Source organism: Dermacentor silvarum, chromosome 2 (assembly GCF_013339745.2).
Source record: "Dermacentor silvarum isolate Dsil-2018 chromosome 2, BIME_Dsil_1.4, whole genome shotgun sequence".
NCBI classification, from domain to species: domain Eukaryota; kingdom Metazoa; phylum Arthropoda; class Arachnida; order Ixodida; family Ixodidae; genus Dermacentor; species Dermacentor silvarum.
In genome coordinates, this window is record NC_051155.1 from 124257528 (window position 1) to 124284007 (window position 26480).

Genomic DNA, 26480 nt, shown 5'->3' on the forward strand with positions numbered 1-26480 from the left:
TCATACCTGCAATAATTCAACACTCGGTTAAATGTGGCCATTTTTTAGGTCCCGTGAAATCCAAATTAACGAGTTTTTACTATAGCAGTGCCATTCTTGAATGCCGATAGCTGCAACTTGTACACACAATCAGAGTGCACAGGAAACAGAGTTAAGCAGTTAAAGGAGTCAACACAGTCAGCAGTCGGGTAGAGAAAGGTGGTGTGAAGGGGCACTGGCCTCCCCGCCATTATAGTTTTCTCACGATAGATCTGCCATCCCCCTGTTTTGATTTTTTTTCATGCAACCCGGTTACATAACACTTATCGGTTATAACAATAGAATTTTCATGGCACTTGAATATTGTTGTGTGGGTTCGACTTTATAGTACTCAAATAGCATAATTATGTCTAGAAAAGGGTAGTGCTACACGGTAGAGCTCGGTATGTCACACTAACAGCTGCTCTTTGAGACACCTTGCACTTGATGCATATTCAGGTCATTATATTGGTATCCTTATAATGTATCGTAGTTGTGGCATCATGTCAAGGTTGACAGTTGCGGCCTGTCTTTTTCTTTTCATTCTGTTGATTTATTTGCACCCGGCTGTACTGTAGGATCTAAGCACACAAGAGTCTGCTTAGCACAGGACTGATGCAAGGGGATGTTTGCACCCGGCTGTACTATAGGATCTAAGCACACAAGAGTCTGCTTAGCACAGGACGCATGCAAGGGGATGTTAGGCGTTCTTTGCCTCGCATCTCCGGTCCACCAGTACGTCTCATGTTCCCATTGTTCTCCTGGCGTCGTTATCTGAGAGCATCCGGGGCAGACTGCAGCAGCGCGAGCCCACTCACACATGGCTGGCATTGACGAGAATAACTTGGCTGGTTCGTGGAGTGTACAATAACGATGGAACACCTGCGTACAAGTGCTACATGTGAACACGATTGCTGTGTGTCACTGTTTTGTAAAATCTCAAACATTACTTCTGTTCCAAAATATGAGGTCTTTAGCTTGGGTCTCTGAGCACAGCTGCAGACAAGGCATACGCAATAATATTTTACTTGGCTATTTGGATCTACCAGACCATGGCAGTGAACATGGTAGACAACATACTGACACTTGTTGAGCCAGTAGTATTTAACACCTAATTGAATAAATTGTGCCGTTGTTTTAAAATTTGGAGGCAAGCTTTAGCTTGTGCCTAATATTGATAAAAATGAACTAAAGATTTTAATACTCTTAAGCTGGTGGACTGATGATCATACAAATTTTAAGGCTGTCAATATTATAGGGTGTTGAATACTTGGAAAGGAATGAGAAATATATATATATAAAAAAAAATTTACTTGGAAGGGTTCATCTGCTATTCGATATGCTAAAAATTTGGCTTCCTGTACTTCACTCATGCTGATATTCTACGAAAGTTTGGCAAGACTTATACAGTAAAAGCTCGTTAATTCTAATTTCACGGGACCATTAAGCCAGGTTGAATTAAACAAAATTCAAACGAATGAAAGTAAGCAAGAAATGAATTCGGGACCCAGAGGGCATGGGAAACATTTATTTGAAAAAAAAAAAATCGGTGATCACTAGTTGCCGCCCTCTGCTCCAGTGCGGAAATGCGACGCAGGGAGTCGTCCTTTCCCTCTTCAAAACTAAAGAAGAGGTGCACGATATTCAGTGCTTCCATGACCTCTGACGTCAAGGGATGCACGAGCACCACCTCCTCCTCTTCATCTTCTCTGCATTCCGTGTCTTCGGCGATTGACTGTTGGCCTCCTACTTCGGCCATAATGTCTTCATCCGTTAAGGCACCACACACCGATGTACCACTGTCGACTTCGACATAATCGCGAAAAGTGACATCACGAAGTACGTTGCGCATCGCTGCAGGCACGAGCTCCTTAACCCTGTCGTTGCCACTTCCTTGTGCGGTTCCAGCCGCAAAACCACAGTGGCGGAAACAGTTCGCAATGGTAGCTGCCGCAACTTGATCGATCCCAAGCCCGCACTAACACGTGCATAGCAGTAAGCAGTGTAACTACGTAATTTTTTTCACTGCCTGCACACAATATCATTCTTTCAAGCATGTGGCGCCTGTAGAAACATTTAATGTCTCTGACAATTCCCTGGTCCATCGGCTGTAGGGCCACAGTAGTGTTAGCAGGGAGAAATACCAACCTCGTGGCTCTCAGCTCAATGTTGACCTTGTGGGCTGAACAATTGTCGACGATGAGAACTTGTCTGCTGCGGAGTTCCATTTGTCTGACGAACTGGAGTAGCATGTTTTCGCATGCAACTGAACGCATCAGCACGTCGAGTTCAGGGAGCCCGTCGTGGCTGCTGCCACAGTCGTCCTCGCTGCAGCGGTCCTCGTCTTCTTTCTTGCTGGTCTAAGCATCAGCTAGGCTGTGATGTGGTCCGGTCCGCTTGACGTGTGGGGACCAATGAGAGATTGCACAGCCGCATCACGTAGCCGGTTGCTTGGCGACTATGGAGCCAAGCAACCCAACTCATAAATTACATCAAAGCCCGTTACCGGTTAAGCACAAACAAAAGTTCTTAGGAATAATTTTTCATAGTAAACTAAACTTCATCGCCCACATTAACAGCGTAAAAACTAAGGCAAACAAAGCGCTTAACATCCTCAAGGTGCTATCACATAAGCATTGGGGTGCCGACAGAACGTGCTTGTTACGTGTTTGCCGCTCTATCGTGCACAGCATTCTTGACTATGGTTGCAAATTTACATGTCAGCAAGGCAGTCGTACATCAAACGTCTTAATCCCACACACAACCAGGGGCTGTGCTTAGCAACTGCATACCTGCCTAGTCTCCCGGATTACCCGGGAGACTGCCGGATTTCGACTATTTCTTCCGGTTGTACGGTTGACAGGAAAATCTCCCGGAAATTGCAGTTGTCTCCCGTTCCTATCCACATCTAGCGCTTTGTCAGGCCACACATGCAAAAATAATTCAACGCAATCCAATCCAGTCGGAAGTTCATCACGCAAAACATTGTTAGGGTAGATAGCCACCTTAACATTGTTAAGAAAGTAGTAGGGAAACCCTATACATGCGCTATTTTGTTAACCGCGGAGCAGCTCCTTACGCTTGCGGGGTTGTTGGGTGCCCTTGTGGCCCTAGTGCGTGAATGCCGCGTTCCGCAACTAGCAACACTCGACTCCATCGTTCCCCTCGGCGTCAGCCGCTCTGGCATTGCGTAGTCCTGCGGTCAGTCATGGCTTTAAAAGCAAGGAGCGCTGGCGCCAAAAGTATCAAGCATTTTTAATATAGTGCTCAGCCGAAGTGACACTGGGTATTTTGTTGATACCACAAAGAAATGCAGAGTGCCAGAGGCCGCTAGTCAGCTAGCCAGTGCCGCTAGTCTAAGCTACACGCTGGGAAACGACATCCTCGCAAAATGTGAAAGAAACGGAATTTCTTACAATCAAACATTATCTGAAGAACTTAAAAAAACACGCCGTGGTTGCTTAGTGGCTTTGGCATTGCACTGCTAAGCATGAGTTCGCGGGATCAAATCTCGGCTGCGGCGGCCGCATTTGTACGTTAAGGGCGAAATACAAAAACGGCCGTGTGCCGTCCATTGGGTTAAAGAATACCACGTGGTCGAAAATAATCCCCCGCTACGGCATGCCTCATAATCGGATGGTGGTTGTGGGACGTAAGACCCGAGGATTTAATTAGCAACAATGAAATGTTGACAAAAGTGAGACCTTAATGTTCATGTGGTCATTTGTATATCTGTAAACAAAATTAATGAAGTGCTCCTGTCAGTACTTACAAATATAGACGGCGGGGGGGGGGGGGGGGAGGTTGAGTAGGACTAACCCCTCCCCCCCTCTCCCTGCCGGTCGGCGGAAGATCTCCCGGATTTAGTTTCTTCGAACTAGGCAGGTATGCAACTGGTGCGTACAGGACCTCACCAGTAGAAAGCCTATATGCTGACAGTAATGAACCCTGTTTAGAGCACCGAAGAGCTTTGCTTACAGTTTCATACTAGGTCTGTTAGAAAAGTATCCGACCTTTGGCCGAAGAAAAAAAACTGGCATAACTGGAGCGTTGGAAAACTAATCACCCTCAAAGTAGTCTCCTTGGGACTCTACACACTTCTCCCAGCGGTGCTGCCATTGTTGGAAGCATTCCAAGACGGCCTCTTTCGGAATGGAGTTTAGCTCAGCTGTCGTTGCAGCCATAATGTCCTCTCTTGTCTGAAATTGCGCTCCTTTCAATGGCCTCTTGATTTTGGGAAACAGCCAGAAGTCGCAGGCGGCCATATCAGGAGAGTAAGGAACCTGTTGAACTACATGAGTCTGGTTTTTCGCCAAAAAAGTCTCAATCAAGTGTGAGGAATGTGCAGGAGCATTGTCTTGATGGATGCGTCAATTTCCTGTTGACCAGAACTCCGGTCTCTTGCGCTGCACTGCATCACGTAGGCGACGAACGACATCCCTGTAGTACTCTTTGGTGATCGTTTGACCCTGTGGTTCGTACTCATGGTGTACCACACCGTGGGAGTCAAAGAAAGCAGTCAGCATCACTTTGACGTTGCAGCACACTTGGCGGGCCTTCTTTGGTCTTGATGTCGTGGAATGCTTCCACTGGGACGACTGGGATTTGGTTTCCGGGTCGTACCCGTACACCCAAGACTCGTCACCAGTGATTATGGTGTTCATGAAATCGGGGTCACAGTTTGTGGAATCCAGCATGTCCTGTCAGCCTTCAACACGAAGTTGCTTTTGCCCCACCGTGCGCAGCTTCGGCACGAATTTCGCCGCAACTCTCTTCATGGCCAAATCTTCGGTCATAATGGAATGTGCAGAAAAAGTCATGATGCCCACCTCTTCCGCAATTTCTCGGATAGTCGCACGGCGGTCCCGCATCACCTCAGCATTCACTTCGGCAATGACCTGGTCATTTCGGCATGTTGATGGCCGACCGGAGCATGGCTCGCTCTCCACCGATGTGTGACCTTCTTTAAACCGGTTGTACCACTCCTTAATCTGTGTGCTGCTCATAGCATCATCACCGAAAGCCGTCTGAATCTTCCGAATGATTTCCACTTGGCTGTCGCACAGTTTCTGGCAAAATTTGATGCAGTAGCGCTGCTCCAGTCACTCCATCATTTTCCTTGCAATAAAAAAACCAACGAGAGCACTGCACACTACCTCACTCAAACGCTGCGCCCAGTGACTGACGCTATCGGCAGGCGAGAAAAAATTCGCGCATGTGCACGAAGGTTCAAGGTCGGCTGATGCAAGCGCGCTTGTTTCATATCCATCAGGTGTCCGAAAAAAAATTAAGGTCAGATAGTTTTCTAATAGACCTCGTACGTGCTTAGAATCACAGCTCTACCTAATCATATATGCCACACTCTTGTTACACCACAAATCGTATACACTATGCCAACAAACCACACAGCGGGAGACCACTTATCCTTCGATTCAAAGATATGTGCCAAAGCTACAATGTTCCGAGCGAGGCTCTCAAGGTCGCCGAAAGACCGAACAGACTGCCCCCGTGGTATGATTTCGCACATTTTTGTGATTTTATGCTAACGTGCCACAAGAAAAAAGAAACACCGCTTGAACACATAATGCAAGATTTCTCAGAATTGCAAGAAAAATACAATGACTAGACCGAGTTTTACACTGACGGTTCCAAGACAAATGAACATGTTGGAAGCGCACTCGTATCGAAAAAACTGGGAAAATTGTCTTAGGGTTGCCACAGTTTGCTTCGGTTTTTACAGCCGAAGTGTACGCCCTGCTTATGACCTTGGAAAAAATAGTAACAGAAGATAATAAAAAAGCAGTTGTCTACACAGATTCCCTCAGTTCACTTAATTCTCTTCGTAGAAAATCAGAATGCGAACCTTTTCTCTGCTGCATCTTGAGTGCCCGGCAAAAGGGAAAAGCATGGTAAAGTAATCTGTCTCTGTTGGGTTCCAAGCCACATGGGAATCCTGGGAAATGAAAAGGTGGACAAATGCACAGCAATGACAGCCCGTTAAATATTAACAGAAATAAATCTTCCATTCAAGGACTGTGTCTGGGTGGTCCGTGCTGGGATCACCTCAAAGTGGCAACAGGATTGGGGCTGTCAAGTAAACGAGCTATAAATATTACAGCCCATACTGCAGGAGTGGAAGACATCGTATCACCAGGAACGTTTCATGGAAGTTATTCTATGTAGTGTTCGCATCGGACACACGCATCTCACACATAACTTTTTATTGAAAAATGAAGAACAAGCGGTTTGTGATCAATGCTAACAATCTCTAACTGTGAATCACATTTCAATAACATATCCAGCATTGGAGGAAAAAAAGACAGAAGTATTTTTATGAACATTACAAAACACTAACACTACTTCATCCCTGCCTTATCCTAGCTGAAAACGCACTTGTATCTCTAGACGATGTTTTTAAGTTTTTAGATGAAACGGGTTTCCTAAACAAACTTTAAAGTAATGATCTTTGTTGCTTGAAGCACTTTAATCAAATTATATATTGCCATCTTGTGCATGGTGCATCGTAGCCTTAGTTGCTTTTGCATCATAAAACCTGACATAACTAACTGTTCAGGCATGCATGGCTGGCAAACAGAAGCAACGGGCAACACCGATGTTAGTAAAGCTTGCAGCACAAATGCAGACATGAAATGTGGAGAACCAGTGCAACGGTGAGCAGAGCCAGCATGGCAGGACATGCCACCAGTACAGTGCAAGCGCACGGCGCTGAGTAGGTTGTGTCAGTGTTGCATTATGGCATGCACAGAGTTGCAAAAGTCATGTTGTGCTAACCCAGCAGCATAATGCAGGTGCATGTTCACAATTGAAAAGGACAAGGTTCATTGGTAGTGCTTTTTTCCAGTGTGTGTGTTGTGTTTGCATGCACACAATCACTATGAGATTGCAAATAAGCAGTGACAATACTCCGGCACGCATGTACTCCCTTTGAAGTGCATTCACCTATGCATTCTGGACCTGTCATTGGCTGTAATTGCGATTTCAAGAGTTGCTTCGTTTGTATAGGTGAAACGAGGCTGTAACTTGCAATTGGCTACATATGCTGAAGTCCGAGTGAGCTGTGTTGCCTGAGTGTCTAATTAGTGGATTGGTTAATTTAAGTTATCACCTTATGTCTTCCTTCAGTAGCTTCATGTTTCACTTTATGCGGCTTTATGTTCTTGCCTTATCGTCATCTCTTGCCTCTACAGCAGGGTTCTCCCCATGGTGGGTGGCAGTGGAAATGCCACCCACAGCTCGGGTTTACCGCCGACCGCTGTGGTTTATGCCCCAATGCTCTGGGTTTACTGCACACCACTCAGGTTCACTCGTAAAAATTCTGTATTCTTTTTTTTTTTTTTCGTGATGCTTGGGTAGTCATTTATCACTAGGGGAAATATTAGAAAGAAAAGTGGCATAGAAGTTGAGAAAATACCTCTTTTCTGTTGTGCTTTTGACAATAATGGAGCAGAAAATTGGGCGTCGGGAGGTGCCATCACACCGTGCGACTACCGCAACTTTCCATTTGACGCAGCACCGCCATTTCATAACCATCGTAACGATAAGAGAGCTGAGCTTCAGATAGCCACAGTGCCATATTTCGCCATGCAGAAATAAAAGCAAAGAAGCGAACGAAAAATGAGAAAAGCTAGCGTCGTGATTTGTTACTACTGCTATGCAGACAAAGGAAGCGCTCCTATTGGCTGTCGCAGATTTGAATCGCCAGCGCATGTTTCACACGCATTTTGACAGCGGCGAGCTGTGCATTTGTTTGTCCCGGCGAAGTAACTGCCTGCTGACTGCCTATAGTTTCAATGTAAAATTACCCTATTTCAGTACTACGAACTTCAGAATGCCAAACTTTTCAAAATAACGAACATTATTCAGTTTCTGTGTTTTGTTAACACCTCAGTACTACAAATTAATATTCCGAAATCTGGGGATTCTTAGATTTCCGTCTATCCTTCACAGCAGCCGGAACAGTAGGCAGGCAGACAAGGCGCACAAAGCGGACTTCATAGCGCATAGGTTCGGAAAACCCGAGACAGCGCCCGAGGAGAAAGATGCGGGAGAGGCCTTTTTTTTTTCTACTGCGGAGGCGACAATGCATCAGGTTTTGAGGCAACATGAAGGTTCTTGCGCAGCCTGCAAGAACTTCAGCACCCTACATTTGTCACAGGATGAGAGCTGTTGCAAAGCAACCAATGCAAGTGGGCTAGCTGGTATGAATCCATAGTTGGATGTAGTGCGGACAGGAAAACAAGGATGAGAAACGGTGTCTCCTACTTTGTTCTGTTGTCATAGTTATCTTGGCCATGGTACACCCAGCTATATCCTATTGTTACAAAACATTGCTGAAGTCCTTGCTCTCCAGTGGACCGATAGCTTTGCTGACACTGATAATCTTGTGAGGCTGCGCATAATTCACTGCTGCTATGCGTGTTCCACAGATGCACTGCGTGGGATGATGTGGTGCGGGCGAATGCAACCTTGGACGATGCCTTGGAACGCAACCTGGGCCTACTCAACAAGGCGGCACGGTTTGTAATGAGCATGGATGGCGGAGGAGGGCCAGGGGCACTGACCAACGAGCACAGCTGTGCCGCTGCTTTTGACGAGCTGTACGGCACGGCGTCGCTCTTGGAGCATCTGGTGATGCTGTCCGGAAAGTGCGAGCCCCACGTGTTGCAATGTGTCACGAGGGCCAGGTGCTACGTGCAGGAGAATTACATGGTCTATGCAGGTGTTGTGCAGGCAGCAGTTGTTTGTGAAGCTGTTGATGGGCGCACGCAGCTAGACGCACTCAACGTTGATTGTTGGCGTGCTGTAGTGCAGTACCTCAAACTCGGCGATGTCAAAACATCGTTGCTATGAGCGAGGTTGCGGGGAGAACTGCTTTGTTTTATATAGTGAGGTGAGCATTGTATAACAAGATTCCTGCTGCTAGAATGAGTACAATAGTACATATTTCTGTTTAGTCTCATTTGGAGCAGGTACATATCAGTGTGACAGTGAGGGGTGAGTAGAATGAATTATTTAACCTCGTTTAGAGACCACTGCATATCATGATAAGCTGAGAATGTCTTTGTTGGGACATTGGCTGATGTTTGGGCCAGTGAATATCAAATGTTCGGCAAGCCATGGCCCTTCTTGGTGTTCACAACTTGTCAGTGAATGCGGGCCGTATTGTGCTGCGCCTTACTTATGCAGTGTTTAGTTGTTAATCATAATGAACTGATGTGTTTGATGTGATAGTTTCTATTCGTGTTAATGTAATACAATGTACTACAAATTACCGCAGAACAATGTGTGAAGCCGTTATAGTAAGCACTGTAACAAAGCTCTCATAAATTCAGTGTAGCCCTGTGAAAGTGCTCTTGACAGGTATCGCGTGGAAAGCCTCGCACGCATGGGGAGTATTCTAGGGTGTTTTGCTTTGTATGTAGCAGCAGTCGGCACATATAAATTGTGTAGCAGTGCATGTGGAAACTTGCTGTAAATCCACATTGCATTTAGTGGCTTTGTCTTTTGCAAGATTAGCTGAACATTAACAGTAGTGGTTAATTCGAATTTTTTTTTTTAATTGGACCTAAAGGTTTTCATTTTGTGTTAAGCATTGTCCATTGCTTTCAATGAGTTCTGCATAATAGTGTATTGATAAAAATTATTCGGGCATGGTCTTGGGCTTCTGATCTCATTATTGTTTAGCACTTTTGCAAGTTTTCTTGTGTGCACTTGGCACACAGTTGCCATATTCGTTTCCTGTTACAGTATATTATGAAGACCAGTAATCTGCTAAGCTAACTCTAATGTTTTAAGTAGTTGTCGGCTATTGGGCAGTTTTCGAATACTAACATTTGTAATGCAAACTAGAAATAAAGGTACCACCAAAAGGGTAGGCACACCTTTGCTGCTAAAAACTTGCCTAAGAAAGGTAGGAGTTTACGTAAAAACATAACGCAAGCTGAGTTTCTGGAAATTAATTTGAGGGCGCTACCCTAGTTACAGCGGATGTGTTAAGATACAGATCAGCACAAGCAAACTGCTTCATAACTTTTATGTGGAGTATTCAGTGGCATAATTTTGCTCTTCAATGCAAGTTCACTTCTATTAGACCCCCCCAGCTAAGTATAGTTCGTTCCATTTTTTTGTCTGAACGTCGCAGTCATTGCCAATAAATCTGTCGGCCAAGGCTTGTACGGCGAGTGATGTAAGCGTTGCATTTTTTAGTGTAATTTAACTGTTGCATTCGGTGTTCACAAAGATGCAATTTGTTGTAAGAATTAAAACAAGAAAATAGGCAACCTCTTGCACCTGGCAGACTTTTCATGACTGAACCAGAACTGAATGTGTTGCTTTTTCACGAATAGTACTGTTAAAAAAAAAAGGCAGATAAAGAAATGGAGGGTCATTTTATGTATGCTGTTTTTACCTAGGTCCATGTTTTTCTTGAAGTTGTGAGAAAATAGTGCATACCAGGGCTGGTCATATGGTTTGTTCTGAGATGAATTACACAGAGTTCAGATTTGTTTACATGCCATCGCTAAATTCAGTAGCATTTCCTTAGGCTAGTACTGCTTGCAAGACATTGGCCATTGATAATATCCAAAGATGAGAGAGCAAAAAGAAAGAGCCTTGTGCACTATGAGCATGTAGTGAAAGAAAAGTTTTTAATGTGAACCATGCTTGTCTAGAGTGGTCAATCAGCCAGCTTGGCTGCACTCTGTTGCAAAAAAAAAAAAAAAAAGCACAGGTCAGCGCCGCAATGAGACCACAGCATGGCCCAGCCGCAGCACCCGGCCACTCAACCACCCTAGACAAGTGATTCCGACAGTATTAGGCACCATCTGTGGTTATTGTGCATCGGTGTTTAAAGCAAGGCCTGGCAGTGATTTACATTGGAAATGCATAGTGCATTGTTACTTGTTGCCTCGGCAATTAAGCCTCCTAATTTCGTGCATGATGCTTGTGGTGGTTTGGCCATACTTGGCCCTTGCGCCAGTAAACACTGTAAATCATCATCATGCTCGTGGTGGGCGAGTGCCATCTTTGAGAACCACCTATGTCAAAGAGGGGGGTGATTTCCTATGTGGTTATTGCAGGGAGACTTTCAGCATTATTTTTCTCTCTGTGTGTCAGTGTGTGTCTGGGTGTGTGTGTATGCATGCTAGTGCGCTTTCCAACTTCATTTCCTTATATATATATATACACACATGCCAAAAAAACTGAGAGCTGCGTAATTTTTCAAGCCCTACCCTGCTAAGGGTGCTAATAGCCAAAATTTGAGAGTTTGCAGTTGTTTGCCAAGTCCCTCGGTACAGTTCATGCTCACTAATGTGTTGCCCAAGTATACATTTTCTGGTTGTAGCACCACTGAATCTTGTCCCCGTGATGCTTGCGGTATGTTCAGAATGCTTGCATAGCAGTAGACTTTTCTGGCTACCATGTGTTCCTTGCCCCCCCCCCCAAAAAAAAATATGTATCAAAATTTATTGGAGCAGCTTTACTGCGCATGGCGTTTACTGTATTTACCTGAATCTAACACACACCTTTTTTCGTGCGAAAATGGGTCCGAAAATTGCCTGCACGTAATAATCAGATATGAAACTAAAACCGCTTTGGTGTCATTATCAGTTGATTGCCAGAGGCAGCAGCGTCATCGCTAACGCAAGATGGCAAGAGAGCACATTTTCGTCAAGGTTGCTATGATCTGGAGTGGTATTCTCGTTCAATCACTTTCGAAGGTGCTATCACTTTCGTGTGACATGGCAAAGGATGCATCGGTTCTGGTGCTCTGACAAGCTCGTTATCTGCGCACAGTGCTAGGAATGCTGTCGGCCTCATGGTACTTCAACAAATGTGGTGCAGAGTAGCGTAAAATCTCATAGTGATTGCTCAAGAATACCGCCAATGTGTACTTGCTGTCCATGGCCAATGAAGCACAAATGGCGACGACGGCGCGCTACTTGCAGTATGACAGCTTGACAAAAATATGACCAAAAAAAATTCGTTCAGTGAACGTCAATTTAGCATGTCTTCATTTTTTTTTTTTGTATTGCATACGTGGCAGGTGCATTATATATTTTTATTTTATGAATCGGGCGCGCATTACTCTGTCAATGGTTGAACTTGGAATCAAGCTAGTTGAACCTCAATTTTCAAGAACAGCTGTAGTGTTGCTAAAATTCGATGCACACACCTTAGATGACATTACTTTTCGAACGCTTGATTTACGTGGGGTATTCTCGTTATTCCTGTCTACTAATTATGTGTAAGTAGTGACCCTAACAATGAGACATTCTGTGACGGATACAGTAGAACCCTGTAGCTACTTTCCCGGTCATAGCAATTTCCTAGTTATATGCTGTGGTGCGTGGTCCCGGTAAGATCAGCCTATTTCTGTTTTTACACTCTTCTGTCTGTTGCAGTTTTTAAAATACGATGTCACACAAGAAATTGATCTGTGGGCTTCTGCTGTACTTACCTAAAACATTTGCTGTGCTATATGCAGTCAACTTCTGTTAGTTTGATCTTGACGGGACCGATGCAACAAGTCAATTTATCCAGCAGGTCGAATTAAACAAACGTCAGAAAAAATGCCAAAACACGCTGTTAATTCACTTAGCAGTATTCACCTTTAAAGCTAGCTTTGACGGTGGAGCATATCAAGCAATGAAAGGTGCCACTGTTACGGGACATAGCCCTTGTTTCTTAATTTACACATGGCACTCCTTGGCCATCCCTGGCCCCTTCGCTAATAAAACCCCTATATCATAATTTACACATGCACATGCGCCATCTCCGGTCACAGTATGAGCACCGAGACGCCCCTCTGAGTTTTAGATAGACCCTGCAGTTTTGTTGGCCTTAGACGTCCCCCTCGATTTTCAGTTTTTAAATTTTACCGCCTTCCTTTTCGATAGCATTGCCAAAATACAGATGGCTTTTCTCCATTTCTCAGTGCATGGCGTGTGTGCGTGCGTATAATTAAGGAGCATGTACTAGGCCCCGTTAATGGTCTCGTATGAGACGCAGGGCGAAACGAGGGCTAAAATCTTCTCAGCAAAATCGGAAACAGCTCTGAATGGTGGCCAGTATGCTTATTAGGCATCTATGTGCTCGTACTGTGTCCGGAGATGACGCGTGTACACCTGCATAATTAAGGAACGCATACTATCTCCCGTGACAGTGGTCCCTTTGCATTCTTGATATGCTTCACCACAATAAATTCGGTATGCTTCACTGCATAACATGGCTGCATTGCGGTGAAGCTGAGCAATCAAGCTCGAATTATTCGATGACGGCCAATTTTGAGATCAAAATAACGGAGGTTTGGGCCCATAGAAATGCATGGGTGCCAGTCGGTACTTTCGGTCGGGATCGAATTAACAGAAGGCCACTGTATACTCCTTTGATTGCAACTTACATGCATTAGAGCTAACAGTTATAGTGGCACGTGTTTAAATATTTCTAGCAGCAGGAATGTCTACTAGGCTTATTTATTTATTGGCAGCTCCAACCGGTCATTGCAGGGCAGTCTGAATTTTTTTTTTGTCAAGATGGTGTGCTCCACTTATGTATTGCTAGTTCATTACATGTAGCTGTGCTCAACTTTAAGTGCTGTTAGCTTTTATATCCGAATGGTTGAGACCAAGTATTGCTTGATTGGTTTATTGATTGGTTGACTTTTATTTATTTTATAACATAGTTTGCATTCACTGAGTGGACCCATAGCCCTCGGCTAGTTTGGTAGTCACGTGTTTCCCATGGGACTTTGTGTGCCAGTGGCAACGTGAAGTGGGGAGGTTTCACACTAACAAGCAGCTGTTTGAATCTGAGCTGAAGTTGACGTGGTCGAACTGCGTTCAGTTTTCACGCACATCCTTAGCTAATTCCTGCAGATGTGACCCAGGCGGACTTTGCACTTTAGAAGCGAATTAGCAGCTTTAATGTTGGTTACCTGCCGGGGTAGCTCGGGGGCTGTGGTGTTGCGCTGCTGACCTCGAGGTCGATGTGGCCACACTTCAGTAGAGGCAAAATGCAAAAACGTTTGTGCACCTAAATTTAGGTGCACTTAATCCCAATTAAATCCAAAAGTTTAAATTAATCCGGAGTCTTCCACTTCGAGGTGACTCATAATTGGGCCGTGGTTTTGGCATGCAAGACTCCAGAATTTGGTTTTAATGCCTATGACTGAGTTGGTGTGCTCAAGTGCTATGGTGCATTCGTCTATGCCTAAAAGACGAATGCACCTTGGACTAAAAATTTTGTGGAATCTTTATTCTTTGACGTATAGTGCTGAAAACTTGTACATATATGTAATGTTATGTGCTTATTACGAATATAAGGTCAATTTTCGTTTATCTCTTTTGGTTCAAATTTCATGCAAGTTTCCTTTTATTATTTTCCGGAAAGATTTGCCAATTATGTGTTTTTTAGATATCACTAAATATGGTATCAGTGGCTTCTGTATGATTCAAGGAGTGCAACAAAGCCAACCTTATTGGTCTGCCGCACCTAAAACACTAGTTACAAGGTATTGAATTAGTCAGCAGAAAAACTTTTTCGAGTTTCAAGCTTTGAAGTCTCGCAACTCTTGTTCTAGGTAAGGCAGAGCAATAAGATTCATTTTGTTGCACTCCTTGAATTGTACAGAAACCATTAATACCCTGTTTAGTGATATTTAAGGAATACATTATTGGAAAATCTTTCCGGAAGATAATTGAAGGAAACTTACATAACATTTGAAACCAAAGGACATATACGAAAACGGACCTTATATTGGAAATAAGCACATAACATTACATATATGTACAAGTTTTCAGAGATACCAGAGGTTTGTTCTAATATGTAGCACAGATAACCTGTGCAAAAGTTTATTTCAATGAGCTCGAAACTGACCTTGATTATTTGTTGGACCACAGTTCCTATCCCCATATCGTCCTTGCGAAGTGTTTCGTGTCACTCTTACACCAAAACCTGCGTTTATGTCATACGTCTATGTGCATGTACCTGTTGCTCTACATGCCACCATTGTCTACTTTTACCTTACATGTCACCATTGTCTACTTTTTTCTCACATGTCACCATTGTCTACCTTTGCTTGTTTTTATCTTTTGTGTTTTCGTGATGCAATGCCGGGATTTACTTTAAGTACCACCTCTGTGGTTTTTGGCTTCTGTCTCTGCCTTTGCCTCCGTGAAGCATTCTACATATTGAAGTGCATGTTAGCAGTGTTGTTGACAATAATGCGATTAGAATTGAAGCAGTATAGTAACACAACCTATTGCCTCTGCTGAAACGTGTCAGGTATGGGGCATGTAATGCAGCCGGGCTTCTATTTGCACCATGTATCGGCACTGTCACAAAGTCCGTGCACGGCGCATGTCTGAACGACTGTTCAGGCAAGAGTGTCTGAATACTATATATGACATGCGCTGGATTCTGCCCAGCGCCAAAAAAAATTCTAAAGGATTTTTTTTTTTTTAATTTTTGAAGTGGAGCAGATATGAAGTTTTGGCGTCAGAGAGGTTAATTGAAGAGCGACACATACCCAATGGAAGCATGCTAATAGTATTAAAAGGTTCTGGTGCTTGTCACCCAAGCAGTTCGTTGGTAGCATTCCTTAGCTAGACAAAAAGTAGCAGTGATAAGTCTTAGTGGGAGGAGGAAATAAAGGTAAAACAACTGAAAAATAAATTGTATATATGTGAAGCTACTTCAGAGAGGCACAATTTCTGGTTACAGCTAACAATATTATGCAACATATAATTCCGATGTAAACATTGGAAAAAGGTTCTACATGTCATTTCAAGAGAGAAAAATAAATGTCACGAAGGAGTAGGAAGCTGCTGCATGGCGACAACGATAGAGACTTAAGCTAAGGAAGATTAACACAGGGGGCAACAGACTCGATCATGTTATTCATTTTTGTTTCCTCTTGTGTGACTGAGTGAATTACAACTAGAAATGGGCTGTGCGATAACTGTGCAGAATTTAAGGGTACCGACAACTGATCAAGGTACCTATTTACTTATTTCTTCATTGCAATGCAAAGTGTGTTGTACAGGGTTCCCAATCCTGAAGTAGTTGTGCAAAATAGAATGGAAATTTTCGCTTTTGTATGTAGTCACAATTAGTAGCTTTGTGCTTGAAATGGTGAAAAGTAAGCGTGATGGCAATGCTATGCTAGCTGCAAGAAATTCTTCTGTTTATCAAGGCTGTTATTATGTGGCTTATACTTTCAGGAGTATTGATTTATTTCTACAATATGTGTTCTTTTTTTGTGTGTGTGTATTATCTCTTGCACTTTTATGCTTTGGGCATTTTCAAGCCAAGCCAAGTTCTGTCAGGCCTGTCTGGCAGGGTCAACACAGCTTTATCCATAGTCTTTACAGCAGAGCGAGTTAAAGGCAGTTTGCATCTCACAGAAAGGCCACAAAACACCTCGTAGAACACTGGGGGACTCGCAGACTTGTATGCCTACAAGAGCACTTGGGGACATCGCTGTTTCACTTGTTGCCATGACAGCAGCGTCTCTTGTCAACATGAACTTTCTTTACACCTTAAAAGGTGCTGAAGAGTGCATAAACACATAAAATATATAACGAAAGCATTTTTTTTACAAAAAGCACAGTTCACTTTATGACAGCTAACTTGCATAGACAGATTTGTGATCATGTGCGGTGGCTTTAACATTAGTATCAACCTCTGAGTAGAGTGGCACTGCGCCCAGTTTTGCATCACTTTGTGTGCCTATATAAAATTAAAATATAGCCTCATTCAATCGCAAATGTCCTGTTTCATTGTGTTCCATAAAAAAATTTTCGTTTCATTTCCACCATGATCTCGTGACACCTTTTGGTCAGTTGTCGGTCCCTTTAACACTGCAGAGCCCATTTGCAGACCAAAGCATCTGTTCGTGGTGGGGCATGCTGAAGATTGATCACATTCTATTCGAATCTCATTGATGCATTTAGTTCACGGCATATTGTCTCGCTTTGTGTTTGGCCATGTGTGCTTGGGTGGAGACAGCTTGAATGTGGACTATGTTCTGCGAGAACTGTTGAATGTTGGAGTTGCACCTTATGGTGTACATTTTCGATGCAGAGATTGAGAGAAGCGGCCTGCTTGTGGAGAATTCTGGTTATTTGCTATAAAAATGGTATAGGGTGTTGGTTTCTGCATTTATGTTTAGTTTGTACCCATTTTCCAGGAATAAATTGCAATAATGTTCCAGTGTTTGATGTGGTCCTTTCACAAGTTTGCTTAGGAGGTCAGTAATCTGGGAGTGAGGAACCAAGGAAAGTTATTGCGCATGGAGGATGGACGCTACTTTGCACTTGATTCACTTTTGAGAATAGGCAAGCCTTTCCGCATCTCTAGAAGAGGTTCCTGGTGTCATTAATGGTGCAGGGACAACAGGGGCAGTTGACACCCCCGTGTCCAGTTTCCCAATTTACTTCCACTGGAGACACGTGTCTGCATTGCAGTGGCAGGTGAATTACTGTGGTCCTGCCATTTTCTGCACTGCACAAAGGAGTAATCTCTGACTGACCTTAACCATTTTTGGCCATAACACGCTTGATGCAATGTTGTAGTGGAGTGCTCAAAGTGCAAGCTTTTATTCATTCAGGTTGGAAAGCTAGAGATATACTGATATACAAGATTTGACATATAAACATTTAACATGCCACTGCTATTGGAGACAGTCAGGTTTATATGCAAGACTATCATTAAAAACTGCCTGAATAGTGCCTCAACATCTTTAAAACCTGGTCAAACGCTCTTTCCAAGAATGAACGGCATGCTGTATGCAGTGGACCATTACGAAAACGCTAAACAAGAGGTTGCGAAAAAAAACTACTAAAAGTTGTCGAGAAAAAAAAAATACTGCTGAAGCACTTGTGTGCCATAAACAGCTATGATCCTAGTGAAAAGGTAAAGAAGACTATACTGCTTAAACACTAAATTATGGACTACAAGCAAAACTCGCAATTGTCATGTAAACTTCCACAGTGAAACCATAAACAAAACTTCCATTATCTGTTTTGTTTCTGCATTCCATCGAATGCATGTCATTTTGTGTTTGATAATTTGTGAAATTTTTTTTAGCAGATGAAAACGGTAACAAGACACTAACAGTTTGAGAATTTGCGATAATTTTTAGCAGATGAACGCAGCAACAAAATATTAAGTCTTTTGCAAAAATATTTCACTAGATTCAAATATTAGAGACTACTGAATACCTTCTTTTCCAATAGGAATAGTTTGTGCGTATTATTTTATTTGTATTCGAATGTTAGCCACTTGCAGTTTGGCATTTTCTTTCCATGCCATTGCATGTATTAGACTTATTGCATATATGTCTGCCAGTGAATGTTTCTATCATTCAAGGTGCATGTTGATATGACGAGCAAAGGAAAGCTTATGTGTCCGAGTTCGTCTGTCACGTGGCAAGCTGCCCGTTTTTTACCATTGGCTAGGTCTTCATTGCATGGTATTGAGAACTACTTTCAAGAAGACCACCGAAATAATGCCTGAACTTTGCAGCACAGGTGAGATGAATGGAAGTGAAAAACTGCAACACCATGATCATTTCCCCTGAAGAGGGGCAAACAGGTCAGAAATGACTACCCGTTTGAATTTACGCAGGCAGGTTGGATGCCACCAAGTAGAACCATGACTTAGTTCGGTTCATCCTGGGGTGCGATCGTGCAAACAGCTCACTTTCCGCACGTTCGGTTTGACTGCTACGTCACAAAGTGGGAAAGCTGCGGTACCGCCCCGCTGTCTCTGACGGCCGCTGACGCAATCGCAATTCTGACCGATCACGAGAAGGCAAGCGAAGGAACGGAAAAGCGAGCTGTTTGCACGATCGCACCGCTGCTCTGGTAATAAGAAACTTGGTATAAGGCACTCACTAACATCTGATGAAGATTACATGTCTTGTTCCTAGTGTCAATCCTAAACTGGACTCTAGCGGAACATTTTCAGAAACATAAATTCCTGGACCCTGGCTACGTCCGTCGATGGCACCAAAAGCTGCTTTGGCACTACTGCAGTTTTTGAGGAACACCGCCCTCGATGACTGATTGTAGTAGTGCTGCGTCTCCTGGGGGGGTATTCTGTAAGTCCACCTAGTGGACTGTCCATTTCGGCCGCTAGTGATTGGCAGGAGCTGCACGAGTGTGGAGGAGACACGTGCCCCCAGCCAGTCTCCTTCTCGCTCGTACAGCTGCAGCCAATCAGCGACAGCCGAAAGGGACAGTCCACTAGGTGAACTCTTAGAGAATACTACTCCTGCTGTGTCTGTGTAGTGCTCATTCTTTCTCTCCCTCTTTTCTTATTCTCCCTTTCCCTTACCCCCAGTGCAGGGTAGCAAACAGGATGCTTGTTTCGTTGACGTTCCTGCATTTCCTCTTTGCTTTGCCTACCGCTCTCTAGACCTATCCCAACCCTATCCGGCGGCTGGTGCGCGCTATGTTTGTCTGGTCGAGCTATGCGCCACCAATCTGGCCGCTCAGATGCGGCTGCTGGGAGAACTTGTACAGGCGTGTTGAGAGCCAAAGGAAGTGTGTCGTCTGCTACTGTACCAGTCCGCACAAACCATAGCCTGATGCTGGAGCCGTAAGTTTGCTTGCATCACGGTTCAGCGTGCGCAAAAGCAGGTTTTTCGCATCACAGAATAGCATCGCCGTCAATAACAGAAAAAGGAGGAAAACAAGATGGAGAGCTTGCCGTGAAATATGCTACATAAACATGCAGGATGGCAGAAGAAAGGAAAAGTTGAATAGAGAACAAATGGGGTGTATGTGGCAGGGTTTTACAGAACGGCGTTCCTGGAACTAGTTCCTTTTGGGAGGAACGCCACTGTCTCGTTAAGGGTCGGTGGAACTGTAACGGCAATTCGTTAGGTTTACAAAAGAACGGCAAAGGGAACGGCAGTTCCTTTTGTAAACATTGCACTGCATTGAACAGACGCATGCACGTACGCAGCGCATCATGTAGGGCGGAAGTACTGCGTACTTATTCACACCAACATCCAGATGCAACGCTTGCCGAGTTCAAACAAGGGACTTTACTAAGTTGCGAATAGATATTCTGGACATTTTTTCCCGCTCATTCTGCAATATTGAACCAGCATTCAATAAACGCCTATGTATTGTTCATTTCGATGCGGTTTCTTGTGAAAGAAATTTAATTATATTAGTGCATGTGATGAGTAACTTTCTATTTGCACATCTGAAGCGCAGTATTCTGACTGAGCATTTGAAGACCGAAGTGGAAAGTGCCATATGTGTTGCACTTGTAATAGACAAGCACCAAAGTTGCAGTTAGACATGTCTGGAGTATGTCCGGTGCTCCCCGAAAAAATTCGTCTAGGAGTGTTTCTTTGGATTCTTTCTTTTTCTCCAGATTATCTGCTGCCGGCGATGTTAACATTCGTAGAATATATGTAGTTCGATGCGAGTTTTAAATTGCTCACTTTATTTTGCCTCGGAATTACCGACACTACATTTAAATTTTTTTAAAATCAAATGTAACGTTGATGTAATGACACGTTCCAATGTTCGAAGTGTAACTGGAACGCGTTCCTTTCGCATTAAAGGAACTTTTAACGGGAACTCGTTTCAAGATTGGGAAGGAACGAGCTTTCGTTCCTGTTTTAGAGGAACGCGTACAACACTGGTATGCGGTTACAGAAACGCACCGTAGACACTCTGAAGAGCCACCAGTGCATGATTGAGGCTTATGTTTGGGAAGGGTGCAACAGAACTAAATTGGTAAGAAAGGGGGGCGGGGATCCAGAATGCTCATACATCAGTGAAAGAGTAAATTCAAAATGTCAAGAGCACCTTTGGGTATCATGCACGAGTGGAAAGAAGACTTGGCTGGGCGTAACGTATATGTGGACTGGAAATAATTGCAGAGAAGAATCAAGAGTTGGTAAAATGCCTATGTGCTAATAGGTGTTTCGGGAATGACACTGAAATTATCCTATTAGGTGGCATGAATGCCCACATACAGGATCTAGATGGCTATACCGACAACAACGGGAAGTCAATGCTAGATCTTTTTGAGCAAGGTAACCTCGTTATCGTGAATACAGGGCCTAAGTGTGCTGGGCAGACCATGTGGGAAGTGGGAAACCGGTAATCGACCATTGATTAGTGTCTGATGACAGAAGGAATTTATGATCGATAAGTTGAGGGAAACAGTCGTTGACGAGGAAGCGTATAGCAGCATAAGGAGTGACCATAAACGCATCATTTTTAAATTGGGGTATGTTGTTGGGAAAGAGAGCAAGGAGCGAAGAATGGCCAGTCCAAATTTGAATGCTGAACAAATAACAATTATAGTTGCAAGAGTCGAGGAAGAACTTGGCAAATGGCCAAGCAAGCAGTGGGAATATAGTGAGCTAAGCGTAGAAATACGGAAAGAGAAGCAACATGCTCGTTGGAAAGGAAAAAAAATTTGGAGGACGCTTAAGCTTCGCCTTCAAGAGTGGAACGCGATAGCATTCAAGATCCTTGACTGTTTCTCACACTTCCCGGCAACTGCAGCTTATGTAACCATAATGTTTACGGGGAAGCGCTGGTGGTGAACTCTATGCACGAAGGCACGCTTTCTGGTAGAAATGCGGCCTCTTTCGTGGGCCTGCCTTCTTTTATTGTTTGCACCTTTAATATTTCAGCCTGAGAAGATTTAGCATAAAAGGCATGCGTTGTCGGTGTTTTGTTTCATGACAATTGTTTGTAGGCTGTCACTCTCAAAATTCCGAGGAATAACTTTGTAAAGAATGCAAGACAAAGTGTGAGCAACTTTAGTGGTAAAATATATTTCGAGGACCTGCATGCTTGGCGGGGGGGGGATGATTTTTTTGGCTGCGGGCGGCAATGCTGATGCTGGATTTTCTGCAACACGGGGCCCTAAATGCTATCGCTTTAAAAACCGAAAAGTTGGTGGAACAGGGAGATACAAGAAGCAAACGGCAGAAAGCACCACGAGGATGCAGGCAGGCAAAAAAAAAAAAAGCGCAGTTGCCACAGGATCAGGTAGAAAGGAAATGGGAAATATACCTGGCGAAAAAAATCTGGTTCAAATAATGGTTCAAGCAAAGATAAAAGGTGAAAGTGAACGTTGATTGTCAGAAATGCATGAGAAAAAGAAGTGAGCACCTAGAATATTTTGGAACTACAAACCTATTAGGCAGGAAGTCTGGAACAATACAACATATCCTAGACGAAGATGGAAACAAGCTGGGAGGGGACGCTGTACTAAATTACATCCGAAAAATAACAGCCAAATTTTTCCAAAGCAATGATGAGGTTGTATTTGTGGAAAAAAAGAGCATGAAAGTCAACAAGATAGAAAAGGTGCTGGTGCTGACAAATTTCAACTGAAAATTCCTAAGCGCACAGCCATACGGCTAGACGAGGTTCCCATTAGGCTGATTAATGAACTAGGACTAAAAAAGTAAGGAAGCTCTGTTAAAAGCAGTTTCAAAAGCCTTAAAAGATAGACCAATACCAGACAGTTGGCGAAAGAGTAGAATAAAGTTAATTTATAAAGGTAAGGGGGAAAAAGAGAATTCACTCATAGACCGTTGACCATTACATCGGTAATATACAGGTTAGCAATGCAGGCGATTCAATTAAAACTATAAGCATGGGCAGAGAATAATGGCATATTGGGAGAACTTCAGATAGGCTTCAGAATCGATAGGCGTCTGGATAACTTATTTGTCCTTACTCAGTGTATTGAAATATCCAGAGAGGAAAGGAGACTGCTATATGTTAGACATTACAGGAGCGTATGACAACGTAAACCGCAACATATTGTGGGATATTCTGGTCGCAAAAGACACGGGCAACGACCTGTGTACAGCTTTTGAGAGAGATTTACCTAGAAAATACACTTTGCATTGAATGGGAAGGGATAAGGAGCGAGGAGTGCAAGTTCATAACGAGAGACTGAGACAGGGGTGTCCTCTATTCCCGCTGCTGTTTATGATGTACATGGTAAGGATGGAAAGAGTGCTACAGGCAAGCAATATCGGGTTTAATCTCTCACACAAACGGACAGGTACAGTAGTAGAGCAGCAGCTTCCAGGTTTGTTTTATGCGGACGACATTGTGTTGTGAACGAACAAGCAAAGTGATAGGCAATGTCTGGCTAATATGTGGTCAGGAAGGTGAGAATTTACGTGTGAAACTTGGTGTTAAAAAATCGGGTTTTATGGTATTCAATGAAACTAGCTATAGTGAACGGATAGTGTGAATACAGAGCCAGAAGAATTTGTATAGGTATAGGGTAAGGATAAGGTATAGCGATAAACGAAGGCAATAGATACATGGAAACACAGAAAAAAAAACGGCAAAGCTGAAGAGAAATGCGGCCATAATGAAACACGGAGCGCTATGGGGATACAATAGTTAGGAGGTGCTCTGGGGTTTGTGGAAAGGTGTAATGGTTCCAGGACTTGCATTTGGAAATGTGGTTGTTTGCTTGAAGTCAGGGGTACAATCAGGACTCGATGGCAACCAAAGGTCAGTGGAACGCCTCGCATTGGGCGCTCACTCTGGAAGACTACAAATGAAGTTGTGCAGGGTCATATGGGCTGGACAAATCTTGAAGTGAGGGAAGCTCATAGTAAAATGTATTATGAAGAACGACTGAGAAATATAGAAGAAAGTAAATGGGCTGGGAAAGTGTTCAGATATTTGTACTGGAAAAACATTGATTCACAGTGGAGGAAAAGAACTAGGAAGCTTACTGGCAAATATGCGACCGCTATGGCGAGCAACATGGCAACAAATAACGCCAAGCGGAAAGTCAGAGAGGCTGAGATAATCTCATGGGTGCTACCAATGGAAAAGAAACCTACTATGATTAAAAGGAAAAAAACGAAATCTGTGATAACTTTTCGAAGCGAGATCAGGATGCCTTAGAACACGGACTTATAAAGTTAGATACAACAAGGAAGAAGCATGTGCTTGCTACGGTAAAGCTAGGGAAACGATGGAGCATGCTTATTAGAATGTGAAGATACCTGCCCAGTGGTCAATTTAGGCACCTCTGGCCTCCTTGAAGCCTAAGGGCTTCAAGGAGTGCCACAAGCGGCCAGTTGCGTGGCAATTTTGCGTTTATTCGCGGGCGTCTTTCATGCTCGGAAAAACACTTTTATGTAGCACATATAGAGCAACAGAAAGCTGTATCGGGAGTTTTTCATGTTACTGTACAACATTCTCATTGATCCTTTTCATCTAATTATAATATTTGAGAAGGTGATTATTAAATAAGATTAATTATGTAATTGGGCTGAATGCAAAACATCATCTGTGTATCTCCAAGCGACGGCAAACATTACCTTGGTTCTGTCCATCTCCGTGGCATTTACAGATTCTTAAACCTAGGTGAACAACAATTGCCAGTCAGCCTCTAGAATCTGTAAAGGAGTACGATTATCTAGGTCAATTACTCACAGGGGACCCGATGATGAGAAGGAAATTTACAGGAGAATAAAATCGGGTGGGAGTACATACGGCCGGCATTGCCAAATCCTGACTGGGAGCTTACTACCACTGTCGTTGAAAAGAAAAGTCTGCAATCATTGCATTCTACCAGTGCTAACAAATGGGGCAGAAACTTGGAGGTTAAAAATTCTAGAAGCTCGAGAACAAGTTGAGGACTGCACAAAGAGCGATGGAACGAAAAATGTTACGCCTAACGTTAAGCGAGAGGAGGAGAGCGATGTGAATCAAAGCAAACGGGGATAACCGATACTCGTAACTGACATTAAGAGAAAAAAAATGGAGCTGGGCAAGCCATGTAATACGTAGGATGGATAACTGATGGACCATTAGTGTTACAGAATGGGTACCAAGAGAAGGGAAGCGCAGTCGGGGATGGCAGAAAACTAGGTGGAGTGATGAAGTTAGGAAATTTGCAGGCGCAAGTTCGAATCGGCTAGCGCAGGATGGGGGCAACTGGAGATCGTAGGCAGAGGCCTTCGTCCTGCAGTGGACATAAAAATAGGCTGATGATGATGAAACCTAGGTTCATGATAGTTCGTGGTAATTCATGCTATTGACCCTGTATAGCATGAATTAAGGCAAGTGATGCACGTGAGCGCGGACGTGAGCTCCAACACCAACACGCCATAATTGTCATTCCTTCGTCGCCATTTCATCGCCTTCATGCCATTGTGATCATTTCTTCGCTGTCATGCCATCATCTTTTCGCCGTTTCCACTCTGTCGCTGTCACTGCGTTGTCATACACGCCATCTTCGAGCCTTCGCGGTGTCATTCCATCGTCAACCTTCATGTGTCTTGCCGCATCGTCATCATCACAAGGTTGCTATCATTCTGTCGTGGTTGTTCCATCCTTGTCCTTTTGTAATCGCGCTGTTGTCATTGCAGCTCAGTCATTGCCATCGCCATCTTTCCAGCATCGGCATCACGTTATCGTCACGCCGTCGTCACACAATTGCTGTGATACCATTGTCGTCGCGTTCCATGGTCCTGATGCTGTTGTCATCTCATGGTTGTCGCTCCATGCAGCGTCGTCGTATGTACCGTAGTCGTCATGCAACCGTCATTATGCCGTTGTGGTCGTACCGTCAAGGTCATTTTGTCGTTGTGATTTTAGTGTCATTATGCCGTTCTTGTCGTACCATTGTCATCATTTCATCGTCGTCGTTGCGTCGTCATCATATGGTCATCTTTATGTCATCACGGTCGTTCGTCGTCACGCGTGTGTGCAGCATGATCAAGGGCAACATGGTTTTGAGCGAGGCTGCATGTTCCCAGTGGAAATGCCCACCTGGGTCATGTGGTCTCAGCTTGCAAATGACGCTAAGCTGCAACACCCTTCTTCACAAACACCAATGAAAGCTCCGCTTAAACCGAATTTCTACATCGCATGAGATTGACATATTTTCTTGTTTACTGATATTTTCTCCGCCCAACTTGTTCTTCTCTCCGATTCTCGGCGTCAGCTCGCAGGACCAGCTTGGGCCACATGAGCGTAATGAACGCATATTGTTCCTTGTCCCGCTTCCACACAACCCTCAGCTACGGATACGATGTTCGACGCTCGGCGAGCTGGTGGTGCTACTGTCCGGCGTCAGGCGTCTGTAACAGTCTAAATTCCCATTAGCTGCGACGCCACGTCACGAGCGCGGCTCGACGGAGCAGAGCGGGCGAAAGCGAAACGGAACACCAGTGCGCCAGGTGTTGTGTGAAGGGAAAGGGCATCGCCGTGACGCCACGTCATCCTCGCCCTCGGAAGCCTGTATTATCCACGCATTGCTTGTCCGCGCAAGCTCTCGCCTGCGTTGTAACTGCACCTCGGTGAGGCCAAATAAATTGGAGGACGCTTAAGCTTCGCCTTTAAGAGTGGAATGCGATAGCGTTATCGGGCCCCGTTCGCATCGCATTTTTTTTCAGTGGGCTTCAC

The 26480-nt window shown here is 44.0% G+C and overlaps 1 protein-coding gene across 1 annotated transcript in view; it reads left to right on the forward strand.

Annotated features, from left to right (window-relative positions):
• The window catches only part of LOC119441736 (uncharacterized), a 36156-nt gene extending 24150 nt beyond the window's left edge, over positions 1-12006 (forward strand). Inside the window, exon 4 of the mRNA XM_037706343.2 lies at positions 8466-12006. Coding sequence (XP_037562271.1) covers positions 8466-8889 — 424 coding nt within the window. The 3' untranslated portion in view covers positions 8890-12006. The remainder of the gene's footprint in view (positions 1-8465) is intronic.
• The last annotated feature ends 14474 nt before the right edge of the window (positions 12007-26480 follow it).